The following is a 15,932-nucleotide window of genomic DNA, read 5'->3' as shown; positions in this document are numbered from 1 at the left end:
AAACCAAAAACAAACGAGAAAAACAACCTATGGGGTTTTAGTTAGCCAGCACTAAGCCTTTTAATAGGGTCATCAGAAAACATGCTGCCTTTGGCCACATGCGCAGAAACGTGTCACAGGTGCCTAAGGTGATGAAAGCCCCGTCCATCTCCATTGGTCAGGCTGCCTACAGTGGCTTTGGAACTTGCTTCACGGCAGCTGGGTGGGTTCAGAGAACACCGCCAGCGCAGAGCTGCTGCTGAGGACACTTGACCTGGAGAGAGTAGACTCGGGAGGTCGTGGGATGGACTTCAAATAGTTGCTGGGAGGGTCTGTGGGGTCCAGTGGAAGTAAGGAGAAAATAGAAGTTTGTAAATCTAGCACTTGGCACAATTACAGGAGCGTGCTTTTAGCATTTTGTTCATAATTATAATCTCAGGATTGGAAGATTTCAAGTGTCAGTATTTGTTCAGAGTAACTTTGCAGTGTGCATTAAAACCATTTTCCTAGGAATTCATGGTGGTGGAGCTGTTAATTGAGAAACCACAGTGAGTCATTTTGGAGCATGGAAGAGAAGGATGTTCATTATAATTACTTAGGGGGAGTGGAGAACTTATTTATATTGTAAATCAAATATTTTGGTTTGAGCTGAAAGTGTCTGTTAAAGAAACATTGCATTCATCTGTTTTTTATGCCTCTTTAAAGGGCAGAGTGTGATTCTACAAACAATAATTTTGAGTTGCATCTCCACCTCGGGCCCCATTATCATTTCTTCAATGGGGCCCTGCACCCAGTAGTGTCTCAGACAGAAAGCGTGTGGGATTTGACCTTTGATAAAAGAAAAACGTTAGGAGATCTTCGACAGTCAATATTTCAGGTAATTTGGCCTCATTTCCTCTTAATTTAGACATTATAGTCAATCTTAAACTGGAGTCTCCTTTTCAGAAATCCTATTTAGGACACGTCTATTTATTTTTCAAAGCTGCTTAGGAAAGTCCCACATCTGCCGCTTCTATAGAAGGATGGCCCAAATGTTCCCACCTTACTTGTAAGTCTTACACAGAGGCTTTTCTACACAATCAAGACTCACACTGTCCTGCCAGCATGTTTTCAGGGGAGATTCAAGCCTGGTATATTTAGTTTTGGGGCAAGAAATAGTATACGATTGTCCCTTTGGGGAAAAATTAATGAAAGAATTTTTTTTTTCTTTTTTTTTTTTTTTTTACATTTTTATTGATTCATAATCATTTTACAGTGTTGTGTCAAATTCCCGTGTTCAGTACAATTTTTCAGTCATACATGGACATATACACACTCATTGTCACATTTTTTTCTCTGTGATTTATCATAACATTTTGTGTATATTTCCCTGTGCTATACAGTGTAATCTTGTTTATCTGTTCTACAATTTTGAAAAAAGAATTTTTTTTTAAGAAGTAAAAGGATAAAGAGAATTATGCTGTGTAAAACCAAGAGCTGCTAAACAAACAAAAGCAGCTAACTCTTCTGCCTCTCAGTACAGAACAGCATTTATTAGTAAGATGCCCAGGTGAAGGAAAATGTCTGCTGGTCTGTAGTGAAAGCAAACATTGCTGTAACCAGTCTCCAAACAATTTATCCAGTTGTGTTTTAATGACAACAGTACTCTATTTTACTTACAGTGCTTTCATATAAATTGTATCATTTGATTCTTTAACCTCATGAGGCCCTGCTAACCCCATTTTAAAGATGAAGAAATTGTGATTTAAAGAGATGTATCTAGTGGCTTGCCCAGGGTCAGACATGTAGTCAGCAGTAGGACTCCAGCCCTGGACCACCTAGTCTTTCTTTGCTTTTAGTGATTCTTCACGCCACACTACTTCCTGATCAAGGAAAAGGAAGATAGAAAATGTAAGCTTTTCTTTTCCTCTAGAAATAAGTGCATTTTCTGAAAAAACTGTGTCAGTTACCAGAATTATTAGCATTCTTTTGATTTTCCTCCTATACTAAGAAAAGCAGGCCAATTTCTTCTTTAGTTGATTTGAATGATAGTTAAATGTTGGATCAGTAATAGGATTTCTAAAATTTTCTAATATTTCTACACTCTTCCATTGAAGGTTTATTTCTGAGCCAGTCCTGGCAGTGCTGATAAAGGTGGACTTGGAGATTTGACCCTGTATGGGGTGACATTTCAAGTAGAAAAGACTTTATTCAACTGCATAAGTTCTAGATTCACTCCAGTCTGCTCTTTTGTGTTTTAAGTGTGATCTCTGTTATCTTAGAATTAAGGCACTGGGGAGAGGCTGTGAGGTTGACACAGTTAAGTAATCATGTGTGAGTATGAGATTTCTTTTCAGGAGAACTCTCTTGTAATACTGTGGAGAGAGACTGAACAGGACTGACCTTTATGGGTGATGTTGTTTTGGGCACAGTCCCCAGAGTCTTGGATCTAGAAATTTAAAAAACAAATCCCTGAGAATCTATTAAGTAAACTAGTAATGCCACTTTTTGAATTTACAGTGGGAGACATTCTGTTCAAGAAGCAAGGATATTTGTGAATGCTAGAGTCAGAGCTCCATTTCCCTCTGCAGGACTGATTAAAGACATAATTTTTGCTCTTTTGGACAAGAATTCCTGGGCTGGCACGATGATCTGTTTAGCTTGATGAAAGTGGTCTTCCCCTAAATTAAGTAGAGTTGTTCACATGGTCGTTGTGCTCTTTGTGTATGCCGGGATTCTTCAGCCACTAATGGGTATCAGATTAACCATCTTTGGATTTGACTGATTTAACAATGAAAGATGTCTTTCCACATTTTTGGTGCTGGGTGGGGATTGTCGTATTCACTTGCCTGCTCTCTTTGTCAGCTACATAAGTACACTGGCACAGTGCTCTTTTTATTTAACCTGGGAGAGGGATCTGTATGTTACTTTTCATTGTTCTCTTCTTTCATTCAAATTCTGCAGCTGTTAGAATTTTGGGAAGGAGATATGGTTCTTAGTGTTGCAAAGTTTGTACCAGCAGGACTTCACATTTACCAGACACTTGATGGTAAGATAAATATTAAAACAGCAACTTATTTTGTATATTTATATTTTTGTGGGGCTCATCTGTGATTTTCTACTCTTGGCCAGTCTTTCCCCCTACCTGCTACTGTTCTTAGCTATGTAGGTTATCATCACATTGATTTTCAAACAAATAATTTATCCAGTTTATAATGTCTTCAGTAATATGTAACATGTGAAATTTTGCTAACGTGGAAATGTTTTATATTTTCTGAAATTAAGGCCACTTCTCTACCTAAACAAATTTTTTTGAAAGGCTTTGGAAATCTTTTTTATATTACCACAGGTTTTTGAACAAAATGGTTTGAAACCATTTGAATCTTCATTACTATGGCTTGGTTTTTGTTTTTTTTTTTTACCTGACTCTCAGTTTCAGATTTTGTAGCAAAACAAACAAAAGTACTTCAAGAGCTTAAAAGTATTTCCTTTGAATAACAGCAAAGCAATAATAGCAGTAGCAACAGTAACTTTTATCTTGGACTTCATGGCACCAAATGCCAAGATAAGTGTTTTAGGTAAGTTATTTGCTTTTCACAAAATTCTTTTATCCACATTTCATTAATGGGAAAACTGAGGCATAAAGACTTGAAGTCCACAAGGATGTACAGCTGATTAGTGGTGGAGTGAGAACCATGTGACATGTAAGCCTTGGCCCTGATCACAAGGTCAACTACAGATGACCTTTTACATTAGCTCTTCATTCCTGCCATCATGCCCACGAAGCTTATGTAAGCTACATGGGGAAATGCTTACAGGAAATGAAAATCTCTCACACACACACACACACACACACATACATATATACACACAATGGAAGAGTGTGATGGAAGGAATAAAGATAAAAATAATATAAAATAATATCAATATTACAAACAGAATTACTGCTTTTTTCTTAATTTTCCTTAGGAGAATGCTTTTCAAACAGGTGTTGAAGTGCCTCGGCACTTTGTTTAGTTAAAGTGGTTTTGATGATCATGAGAATGGTTTCACTGGTAATCTCATCTTCCTAGGAGATGACCTGACGCTGTGTGAAGTTGACATTGCTGACGGGGAAGACATCTTTGTGTGGAACGGGGTGGAGGTGAGCAAGTGTTGAAGTGATAACCATGTTCATGATAGTTTTGAATTTTTTTTAAGTTATTGTGATAAAATGTTATTCAGCATATGTAACAGCACTTAGGATATTATAAACCTGTTGAAATGTCCAATAAATTTTAGGTACAGTGTTGATTATATGTTAAAGAGCTATTTATAGAGCACCTCCATGGTGCCAGGCTGTGTGTCAGATGCTGGACACAAAGGTAAATAACCAGTCTGTGTCCTTCACGCTGGCACTGCTGTGAGTCATAGCATTGCTCTGAGGTGAGTGCTGAGGAGGGTCTGGACATACTCTCGGTGGGGACTCAGAGGGGGCCACTATCCTGAGTTAGGTAGTGATGGAGGGGACTTAAGGGAGCAGAGTGAATTTTCTGAGTCAAAAAAGGGACGAGGAGCATCTCACTCAGTGGACTATCATTGGTCCATCTCATATTTACCACTGCTGAGGACTCATACATCTCTGTCTCCACTTTCAGATTTCTCTCCTAAAAAGTAAAAGATGGCTAAGAAAAAGCTTCAAAAGAAAAATCTAAAGTTGTTCTTCTGCTACTTGAAAGACAATTGGGGAAAGTTTATCTCACTTGAAAAAAAATAAGAATTGTTCTACAAGAGTCTTTTACCATGTTATTGTGCTGACTTAATTTTGGCAGATTTGAACTGTGCGTACTAGTGGTTGACTTGATGTTGTAGGTTGGCGGAATCCAAATTCCAACTGGTGATGACTGTGAACCTCTGCTTCTGAATGTTCTTTCTCTCACTCCGAGCGGTGAGGGAGGAGAGTGTCAGCAGTTGATAGAATCTCCACGTGTCTTTCCATCCAATGTACAATTAGGCACAGTATTCAGTGCCCTTGCAATCCCAGAAGGAGTCGTCCTGATCAGCAATACTGAATCTATAGGTGAAGAGAGTTGGACCACCGTTCCCAAGGAAGACTTGAAGAAGACATTCAGAGAACAAGGTCTCAGAAATGGAAGCTCAATTTTAATTCAGGATTCTAGTAGTGATAACAGGTAACATGCTAAAAAGAGAATTCTTTTTTCAGTTATTTTAATTGCAGTGCTATTTGTTAGAACTCTGAAGCTTTATATTAATAATGATAAGTTAAATGCTTCTTTTTATTTCAAGACATTGTGTTTGATAATATTGTAGATAGGAATGTTCTTTGTTAGGCAACCTGGAGAAGAGTGATACTGTGTAAAATGTAATGTGAGTTTTTTGAGGGGAGGTCAGTGTGGTAGCTGAATAATGCAGGTGTGGGCTACACAGAGTCTAGATTAGTTGGCTGTAAAGCAGAATCCTATCAGATGAATTCTGATTAGCACTTGTTATAAAACTGAGGGCACGTTGTCATAAAGAAATTTCCTGAAGTTTTTCATGAGGAGAGTGGTACAGTCCCAGCTAAGTTTGTCTGGCTGTTCTGACCCAGGACCTCATGAGGCAATTCAGCTTTTCGTTATAACCGTGCGCGTGATGCTTCAGGTCCTCCCAGCGGCCCTGCCTGGGCCGTTACATGGGGACTCACGCCCTTGACTCCCGTCGTCGCGTTTGAAGCTTGGAAATGCTTCTGGTTCTTGTTATCGGGGTCTGTGCCAGTCCGTGTCCGCAGGGGGCGTGTCACTCACGTAACCCCGCGCACTTCGGCACGTTAGAGACTTAGGTTACGGACAGTGAATCGGTCCCCTGCTTCGTCAGTGCTGTGTGCATACCGAGATTACAGAGGCCCTGCTTTATTATTCATTAGTGGCCGTGACCTAGGGAAGCAGAGCCTCATCTGCTTGTGTTTATTTTGTATTACATTTATCACTGTTACTCTTTTGGACAAGTGTTTTCCAGCCATTTATTTCCCCATCTTGTTTATTTAAAAGTTTATTATATATTTATTTTTAGAAAGTAATATCCATTCATTAGGTTTTGGGAAGTGCAAAAGTGAAGACAGGAGACCCAGAACAGCATCCCTGCACCACTCATGCAAGGACCGGCACTGGTAGCTTTTTTTTTTTTTCTGAGCTCGAATAATTGGATTTTTGTTTTAAAGATTTTTTGTTTTTAAACGTAGTAATTATTTTGTAGATAATTAGTTCTGTCCTGCTTTCCCCCATGTTTGAAGGCTCTTCATAAACCTCGTTTCATGGCTACATGATAATCTATGTTGATGCCATAGTTTATGACTGTGCTCCCTTGTGAGGCAGCGGCTAAAGACAAGGACTTGGGAGCCAGCTGCCTGGCTTTGTTTCTGGCTTTATCACTTACTAACAGTAATAGTGTGACCATGGGAAAGTTACTTCACCTCTTTCTGCTCAGTTTCTTTTCTGTAAAATGGGCGTAATAATTAGTACCAACTTCATAGAGTTGTAAAGATTGAAAGTTAAGTGCTTCCAAATGTTTGCACATAGTCTCAGTGGTAGATATTTTAGCTAGCATCCTTATCATCATTTAGAATTTCATTATTTTAGGGTGGTCTTCAGAGAACATCTTTGTGCTTAAAACTTTGTTATATTTAGGATTGCTAACTCAAGTCCCAAAGTGGAATAACTGAAATGAAGAGTAGACTTGTGCTTTACGTCTCTGCTGCGCACTCTCAAAGAGGACTTCTGCCGGCCCGCTCAGTGCCTCTGTGTGGATTAGGAAGAAGTCACTCTTTCCTCAAGAACCTTTACTTCTGTCTGTAGGAGAATTTTGTCAGAACAAGATGCTGCACTGCCATTTGCTCTCGTAGAATTTTTTTTAAACTGTACAATGAAAATACACAAACACCCAGTGTATATGATGTGAATGACACCCAGTAGATGTGGTACTTGGGTTCAGTGCCAGTCTCTGTGCAGCCGTGCATGGCTGTCCTGACACAAACTGCATCCAAGTCCTGTGAGTGGACTTCTGGCATGGGTGCTCTGGTTACAATGTGCAGACAGAAGTCAGCAACTGATAGTTCAGTTACAACAGTTCACTTTGAAAAATACAGCAGCAAATTGTGTATAAATCAGAGAGTATTTGGAGGCGTGAGTACAGACTCCATAGAATGCTCTCTAGCTGCCATGAAAAGATAGCCAGCTTTCAGAAAGTCAGCTCAGTAGAGCTCGGTCACCTTCCATTAGTCACGTGAAGTGACATGTGCAGAAGTTTGGGGAAGTGATGCCTAAGGAAAAGCATTAATTTTCTGGTCCTCTCTGAGCCATAAAAATGCGGTGTGAAGACACATCTTTAAAAAATGTCTTTTTACATACAGTTTGTTGACCAAACAAGGGAAATGGATCACTGGTGTGAATGACACTGACTGGCTCCAAGTTAAAAATTTATGCCAATTAGAATCTGAAGAGGAGCAAGTTAAAGTATCAGCAACTGTTAACACAGTGAGTAGACTGTGACTCAACATGTGGTTGGCAGGTTTTTAGTTAACAGAATTTTATTTAGAAGCTATACCTTAATCTTTCAGAACAGTTGTCTCAGTAGGCTTCTAAATCTTAAGAAATCACCTTTTTACTTGTAATGGTTGACTGTTGCTTATTTACCTTTGTTAGCCCTTGGTATATTTCCAGAAAATATGTGCCTTTTCCCCCCTCTAAAGCCTAGAATTAGAATGTGGGCGTTACCTTTGGAATTAGTTCTTGGACTCTTCTGGCTTTGATAAGTATGACATTCTATTTTCAAGGGTCTTTTCTGTATTTTTTGAACCAGATATATGTTTTGGTTTTGTGTTGTTTTGTTTTTGTGGGTTTTTAAAGTTCATCTTAAATTGCTTTACAGTATACTCTGTGCTCTGTATAAAGCCATTTGCTTTTAAAAGGGTTTTTCAGTTTTTCATTTGAAGCCTATTTTGCTGGTTTCCTTAAACATTATTTCAGAAAACATCTTTTTACATTTCTGTAGTCTCAATTCATTAAAGTTTTTTTCCTGTAACTTTATTTTTAAAAATTTAGAATGTTTTCTTATATATAAAATTATAATTTCTTAAGGTACATTAATATTTGTTGGCACAGTAGCAGAGACAGCATAAGGTCGATGCCCTAAAGCTCAGGAGACCTACTGCCCCGACTCCAATGGGAGGCTGGTGTGGCCCTTGTTTACTTCAGGCTGTGTTCCTCCTGGGCACAGCGTGGGGCACAGCATGGGGAGGTAGAGGTGCTGATTTCAGACATCAGTCTTACCCTAAATTTCTACAGTTTTGTGCCCTAGAGGCAAGTAGTCTAAAAAAAAAATCTAATATAAAGTAATTTAAGTAGAAGTTTTAAATAGTACCCTTGGATTAGTATTGTACTTTTTTATGTTATTAATGCCTATTCACCCCAAATTCATCATTCTTAACAGAAAGATACAGGCTTGCCTGCAGTTTCTTTTGTTTGCTATCATCAGAAAGGTTAGTTGTTTGTCAGCTTTTTGCCTTTCTAGCTAGTATTATTTCTTTAGTTTTCTAAAGTTTTCTGTAGAAGGCCTTTTGGTTTCAGTTATCATCAGTTTGATAAAAACTTAACCAGGAACTAACTTTTTGCCATTGACTTTGTAGAAGAGAGAAAAATGAATTTCAGGGATGGAAAAAAATTTTTTCAAGTAAGCAAAAACTAAATGTAAGGTAATGAATAACACAGTCTGTATATGTAGATACCAATAATCTTCATTTTCCTCTCCTCTCATTGTTTTTAACTTATACACAATCATTAGTTTATTTCTCTATTTTAGGTGGTGTTTGATATTCGAATTAAAGCCATAAAGGAATTAAAATTAATGAAGGAACTAGGTAATCATTTACATTTGCTTTTGATTTTTTGGTTTAATTTAGTTTTGTTTGATTTTTAATTTAAAAAAATATGGGAGTGTGAAAAATAGTTTAGGGAAAAGTTACATATCTACCACCCAAAATGGACAAATGTTAACATCTTGTCATGTGTTTGTTTTTCTTGAAACATTACAAATAAAGTGAAAGTTCTCTACGTTCTCCTCCTCAGATCTAGCCTCCCTTCCTCCCCAGATGCAATGAGTATGTCTGATTTGGGTGTGTATCTAGTTTGTATATTCATACTGTACTATGTATATTATACTTCTGTATATATATATGTGTGTGTGTGTGTGTACTGTATTTTTACCTTTGTATAAATTCTATCATAATGAATATAACATTGTGCAAACTCACTCTTCACTCAGCACTAGGTTTTCTTTTACAGCTTTGTTGAGGTATAATTTACATATAAAATATGTAAATGTATAAAGTTGCACAGCCATCACAGCAATCTGGTTTTAGAACATTTCCATCGCTCCAAAAAAATCCCTCATTCGCATTTGCATACCAAGCCCCTGACAGCCATTCATCTACTTTGTCTCCTTCGACTTGCTTTTCTGGACATTTCATGTAAATGGAACCATATAATAGGTATTGTGTGTCTGGCGTCTTTCACGTAGCACACTGTTTTTGAGGTATGATTCAGCATGTTTCAGTAGTTTGTTCCTTTTTGTTACTGGCTAGTATTCCATTGTATGAGTATACCATGTTTTGTTTGTTCATTACCAGTTGATGGACACTTGCATTGTTTCCACTTCTGGGCTTTTATGAATAATTCTGCTGTAGGCATAGGTCTTTGTGTGGACCTATGTTTTCAATTCTCCTGGGTATATATATGCAGAGTTGAAATTGCTGGGTCATAGGGCAAAGTATGTTTAACTTTTTAAGAAGCTACCGTACTATTTTCCAAAGTGGCTGAATCATTAAAATACCTGCTAGCAATGTGTCAGGGTTTCAGTTTCTTCACATCTTTGCCAGTATTTGTAATTGTCTGTCTTTTTGATTTTAACCATTTAAGTGAATTTGAATTAGTGTCTCATTGTGTATTTAATTGCGTTTTCCTGATGCAGTGATGGTGGGCGCCAGTGATGTGCTTACCGTCTGTCTGTGTAGCCTAAGGGTCCTGTTAAAACTGCTAGAATTAATAAGTGAGTTTAACAAGAACTCAAAATCAGTATGTGAAAATCCATGTATGTTTGTCTACTAACAATAAAAAATGGAAAATTAAAACAATAGCATAAACTATCATGAAATAATAAATTAAGAAAACATTTATAATAGCATAAACTATCATTAAATACAAGACCTGTACACTGGAAACTAGAAAACATTGCCATGAAAAATAAAAACTCGAATAAATGGAGTGATATACTATATTCTTGGATCAGAAAACACAATATTATTGAGGCTAATTCTCTCAAAACTGATTTGGACATTCAGTGCATCCTCACTCAGAATCCTAGCTATTTTTTTAGAAGTTGACAAGCTGATTCTTAAATTTGTATGGAAATGCAAAGAACCTAAAGTATCCATAACAGTTTTAGAAGGAAAAAAAATAAAGTTGGAAGAGTTACACTATCTGATTTCAAGACTTACTCTGAAACTATAGATATCAAGACAGTGTGTTGGCATGAGAGTAGTCACATAGAGCAGGGATTGGCAAGCTGTGACATGTAGCCCATTTCTGCATAGCTGGTGAGCTAAGAATAGTTTTTACACTTTAGAGGGGCTTTTTTAAGAGGAAGAATATGTAGCAGGGATCATAATGTGGTTTGTGAAGCCTAGAGTATTTACAGAGGAACTACATTGAAAAGCCACAAGGATGGTAAAACCTAAAACTATAGAAATTTCTGAGGGAAAATAGGAAATCTTTGTTACTTTTACCATAAGGAAAAGGTTTATTAAGATAGGACTCAAAAAGCTCAGACCGTGAAAGAAAAAAAAAACGTCAATTGGACTGCTACAAAATTTAAAACTTTTTCAAAAGGCATTTGAAAAGGCAAGCCACAAACTGGAAGAAAAAAATGTAGAAAACACATATTTGACAAGAAACTTGCATCCAGGATATTTAAAAAAAAAATACTTATAACCTAATCAGAAGACAAACAACCCAAATTGGGAGGCCACCCTACGAAAGAAAACCAGTAAGTGCAGGGCAGGATGCTCAGTGCCGTTAGCCATCAATCTAAAGCCGTGATGACACATCACCACACACTCAGTAGAATGATTACAATTTAAAATGCTGACAAAATCAAGTGATATCACAGATGTGGAGCAACTGGAACTTCTGTGTATTGATGATGGGAGTGTAAAATGAGTCACTTTGGTAAACTTGCTTATTCCTTATGAGTTTGAACATTCACTTACCAATTCTCCTAGATCCTTACCCAAGAAAAGTTAAAACATATATCCTTACAAATACTGTACATAAATGTTCATAACCAAAAACAGGAAACTATCCAAATGTCCGTGAACAGGAGAACAAACTGTGTATCCATACAACAGGATACTATTCACTAAAAGAAGGGAACCACCACCCCATGCAAAATATGGATGAATCTCAAAGACGTGCCAAGCAAAAGAAGCTAGACACAAAAAGAGTGTGTACTCTTAGGATTCCACTTAATGCATGAAATTTTCAAAAAAGAAAGCCGAAGCTGTAGTTACAGAGGCGGGTCAGGATTGGTGGGGCTGGGGGACTGAGTACAGGGTGGCGTGAGGAAGTTTGGAGGGGGCGATGCAAATTATATCTCAGTTTGCTGGTAGTTACTGAGTGTTTATCTCAAACTCTTTAGACGGTGCACTTAAACTGGGTGTTTCATTTTAAGTAAATTATACCTCAGTAAAGTTGATTTAAAGTAGATGGTTTATGAAAATGGATAGTTCATTGTCTTCCCATGTCACAGGTCTCCCTTCCTTCACTCATGATCCCTTCCAGACTCTTCTTCATATAGCCAGTGATCTTACGTGTACATGAATCACCACGTCCTGTCAGCTTCTGCTCAGTGCCCCATGGTGCTCTTCCACTGCTCGTGGGCTGCTCCCTGCTCCTAGTCTCCAGCAGCCTGCTTCCTCTGACCACTGCCTAACTGGCCTCGTTGCCATCTGCTCATCTGCTCCTCACAACACACTTCCTCTGCTGACTTTCTGGAGTTTCTGGTGCACAAGCTCTCTTCCCACCCTGAGACTTTTTAAGTCCAATAATCCCTTTGAACTCTGTCTTGTTTACTCTTCATCTACTAATTTCAGTCCTTTATTTGGTCTCAGCTAAAATGTTACTACTTCTGTTGTCATCCCCAGCTGCACGGCCTCAGTTAGCCTGACTGTTTTCCTCGAACACCCTGCACTTTACTTCGTAGCACTTTCGCTGTAACTACCTGTGTTTTGTGTGATGAGCGATCACCTCCCCAATTAGATGAGGCTCTTTGAGGACAAAGTCTGTGGCTGTTTTGCTTAGTACTATGTTGTCAGCTTCTAGGACAGTGCCTGACACATGGAAGATACGTGGCGTTTGTTGAATGAAAGTGAAATCTTTTTTTTAAAAAACAGTGTTTTAAATGCATTTTTAAAATTGGAGAACTCTTTGCATAAGAGTTGCCAGGGAGTTTGTGTTAGAATTCTATGCTAGCTTCATGTAACTGTAGTATAAGGGCTAGAACTGAGGGAGCTCAGAAAGAGATTCGGCTCTGCTAGAGCAAAGTTAGGACTTCTAAGGCACGTGCCATTCTTGCCCTCTCAGAAGGCTCTGCTACTTCACACTCCCCCACTTCATATCCAACTTGGTAAGAATTCTGTTTGGGCTAAAAACTTGGTGTGCTCCTTCCCACAAAGCAGGGATCTTGGTGTCCTCCAAATAGGGCACACTGAGTCAGAGAAAAATAAGTATCACATGATATCACTTACATGTGCAATCTAGAAAAATGATGCAAAGGAACTTATTCACAAAACAGAAGTAGACTCACACACATAGAAAACAAACTTACGGTTACCGAAGGGGAAAGGAGGGGAGGATGAATTAGGGATTTGGGATTAACAGATGTGCACTACTATATACAAAATAGATAAATTACAAGGACCTACTGTATAGCACAGGGTATTCACTGTCTTGTAGTAATTGGGAAAGGAACCTGAAAAAGAATGGATAGATACAGATATAGATATGTATGACTGAATCACTTTGTTGCGTACCTGAAACACTGTAAATCAATTATACTTCAGTTTAAAAAGAAAAAATAAGATACCCTGGCCCTACCCATATAATCATAAAAACCACTGACCTTATTTTAAATCTAAGCAGTCTCTGCACAGTTTCGACATGCATGAATTTCAGTTACCACCATCATTATGTACCATCAGTTACCCAGCAGCACGGTTCAGATTTCAGCGGCCACCAGATATTACCTAATAATTGCATCAAGTACAAACTTCGCTAGTAGCTCTTTACACATCACGGTAAAGTAGGATGTGCATCATAATCAGTGACCAGTTACTTCACTCGTTAAAGTCTGTCAGTAACTGGTCACTGCATATCTACCAATTTCACCACACAGACAGCAGAATGTGTAGTCTATTGCCTCCTTTTCTCCCGGCGGTAAACCCCGATGACATTTTATAAGATTGGATAATCGAATTGGCCAACAACAGTGAAAGCACAGAAAAGAAACAAAAGTGTATGGAGTTACGGAAGAAGGCTGCCCACGGGCCTGCTGACCCTGCTGAGAGACTCCAGCTGTACAACCAGAGGAGCTTAATGCAAACGAAACCACAGAAGTGAGGGACGTGGTTGTGACGAGGAGGATGAAGATGTCCCAGAGGAACTGACGCCGGCAGAAAACTTCACACTGAAGGAGCTCTTGGAGACGTTTCTTGAAATTGAAAGCACAAAATATAAAATACTGGAAGCTAATCGAAACTTAGAAAGAGGATCATCACTAGGGGCCAGAAAAGATGCTCACTGTGTATTGCAAGCTGCACAATGAGAAGGAAGCCCTGTTTAAACCATTCTTGATCCGTGTTTTACAAAGAAATCATTTTAATTCCCAGTGTCCTGTAGTGTTTTAAATTACAGTGCGAATATTAGTTTTACTTTTTTTCATTTCACTATAAACGTATAAGTGACAGTGTTTAATATTTTGTCAGAAATTTTTAAAGGTCACAGTACAGTCATAATTTTTCTTGTTTCTGAGATTTCTTCGCACAGTCAGCTTGCCACAGCATTCACACGGCCCTGCTCTGCAGTTCGCAGGGAAGACTGCCTGCTTGTGGTTTTTTGTTGTTGGGGGTTTTTTGTTCCTTTTTTGTTCTTAGCTTCTGGTGGCTTCCTGCTGATGACCACAGTAGAGTGTCTCTTTGGTTTTCTTTGTTTGCTGCACTAACCAGCATCTTTTTATTTGTAGCTGAGAACAGCTGTTTGAGACCCATCGATAGAAATGGGAAGCTTCTTTGTCCAGGTACATCTTTTTGGTAGCCTTCAAAAGCTGACACATATTCGTACCATCTGTCTTTCTTAACGCTTTTCTTTCAATAATGGCTTCCAGTACCCTTACCTTTTAGAAACTGATTTATAGAACATATTGTCATCAAAGTGTCTTTGTGTATCACAGAAAATCTTAACCAAAAATTCAGAAGCTTCTGTTTTCTAAAGTAAAACACTTATCTTTCTGATTAGCTGATGCTCATTTTAGTCATGGTTTTGATCCTGTTATGTCTTTTTAGATTTATTATCAAAGATTTTTATTAGTTTTGCTACTTTCATTGTGATACAATTATCACAGTAACCAGAGTCTTGGTTCTTACCTCTGGCGTGTCTTATTATTAGGCTTAATTTAGTCTGACTATTAATGGTGGTCACTACAGCAGCATTAAACTTGGAAGAAGCTAGCCCGTCATGCATGAATCAATTCAGAACATCTGGCTTTTAATCCATGAAAAAAAACAGCCCTTTGCTTTTTGTTAAGTATGAATCTAGAACATTCATAGTTGCCTCTTACCTCTTAGCATTGTTGTACAGGTAACAAGAATAATACGTTTTAGAGTGAGGAAATCTAAAATCAAACATAGCTGTAATTTATGTAATCCTTTTGCATGGAGTGCAACTCTACTTTTTTCTTTCTTGACATTCATGATTTTCAGAGAAAGGCTGATTTCAGAACATTATTTTGTCCAAGGAAGTAGAAATTAATAACATTTACTGTGTTATCAAATTTCTTTATAGTGCTAGACAGTTACACTCTGAAGGAAGCAGGATTGAAGATGGGGAGTTCGTTGGGACTGTGTCCTGGAAAAGCGCCAACGTCCTCTCAGGTAACAGGAGGTCATCTGACAGATCAAAACCACCCTTCCGTGAGCAGAAGCTATTAACTGTATAATTCATTCCTTAACTACTGCAGGAATACTGTTTCTCTTTAAAGTTTTCTTTTCCTTAAATGATATCTTTTAGGCCTACGTCCATATAGTTCTCTTGTGTTTAAATCAAAAATATTATGTCAAAGTATATTCATAAGATTCTTTTTCTGTGAAGATTTTGTGGTTAAGGGGGATCTTTAAAGTTGGGTGGCCACCAGTTTCAACCATTGTATTTCATAAATTCTAAAATGCACGCTTTTCTCCCACATTTTAACGTCTGTGAGATTATGATGCATCTTACAATCAGTGGCATCCTGCGGTTGTCGCTGGTGCTGGTTTCTCCTGCTTGGTAGCACATAAGATAATAAGTAACAACCAGCAGCATTTTAGGTTTAATAAAACACAGTATACTGGTTTTGGACTTAATTACTCCCTGTAATAATGTAATACTCTTACAGCAGCTGTGTCTTTATCAGTCTTCCTTTTACCTATAAAATACTATCAGGCTGACCTTTGCCAGGAGCCCTACCTATTTAATAAACTTTTATTACTGTTCAGAAGTCATAATGAAAAAAGAAATCATAATGATGTCCTTCCTATTAAGATTCTGTATCAAGGTAATGAGCTGGACTCATGATCCCTATGGTTCCTAGATCCACATCCCCTTTAACTTGTTCTTCCTCGAACTCTAGCAGATTGT

The 15,932-nt window shown here is 38.1% G+C and overlaps 1 protein-coding gene across 2 annotated transcripts in view; it reads left to right on the top strand.

The window, feature by feature from the left end:
• Positions 1-15,932, top strand: part of USP40 (ubiquitin specific peptidase 40) — a 72,883-nt gene that overhangs the window by 31,609 nt on the left and 25,342 nt on the right. The window contains exons 13-20 of one of the 2 annotated variants that reach the window (XM_072961862.1): positions 685-856; positions 2,923-3,007; positions 4,032-4,102; positions 4,810-5,129; positions 7,343-7,466; positions 8,791-8,848; positions 14,284-14,337; positions 15,102-15,190. In XM_072961862.1, coding sequence (XP_072817963.1) covers positions 685-856; positions 2,923-3,007; positions 4,032-4,102; positions 4,810-5,129; positions 7,343-7,466; positions 8,791-8,848; positions 14,284-14,337; positions 15,102-15,190 — 973 coding nt within the window. The remainder of the gene's footprint in view (positions 1-684; positions 857-2,922; positions 3,008-4,031; positions 4,103-4,809; positions 5,130-7,342; positions 7,467-8,790; positions 8,849-14,283; positions 14,338-15,101; positions 15,191-15,932) is intronic. The other variant, XM_072961863.1, reaches the window with a different exon arrangement.

Source organism: Vicugna pacos, chromosome 5, assembly GCF_048564905.1.
Source record: "Vicugna pacos chromosome 5, VicPac4, whole genome shotgun sequence".
Lineage (NCBI taxonomy): Eukaryota > Metazoa > Chordata > Mammalia > Artiodactyla > Camelidae > Vicugna > Vicugna pacos.
The sequence above is the reverse complement of the archived record's forward strand: the minus strand, read 5'-3'. Positions and strand labels throughout refer to the sequence as shown.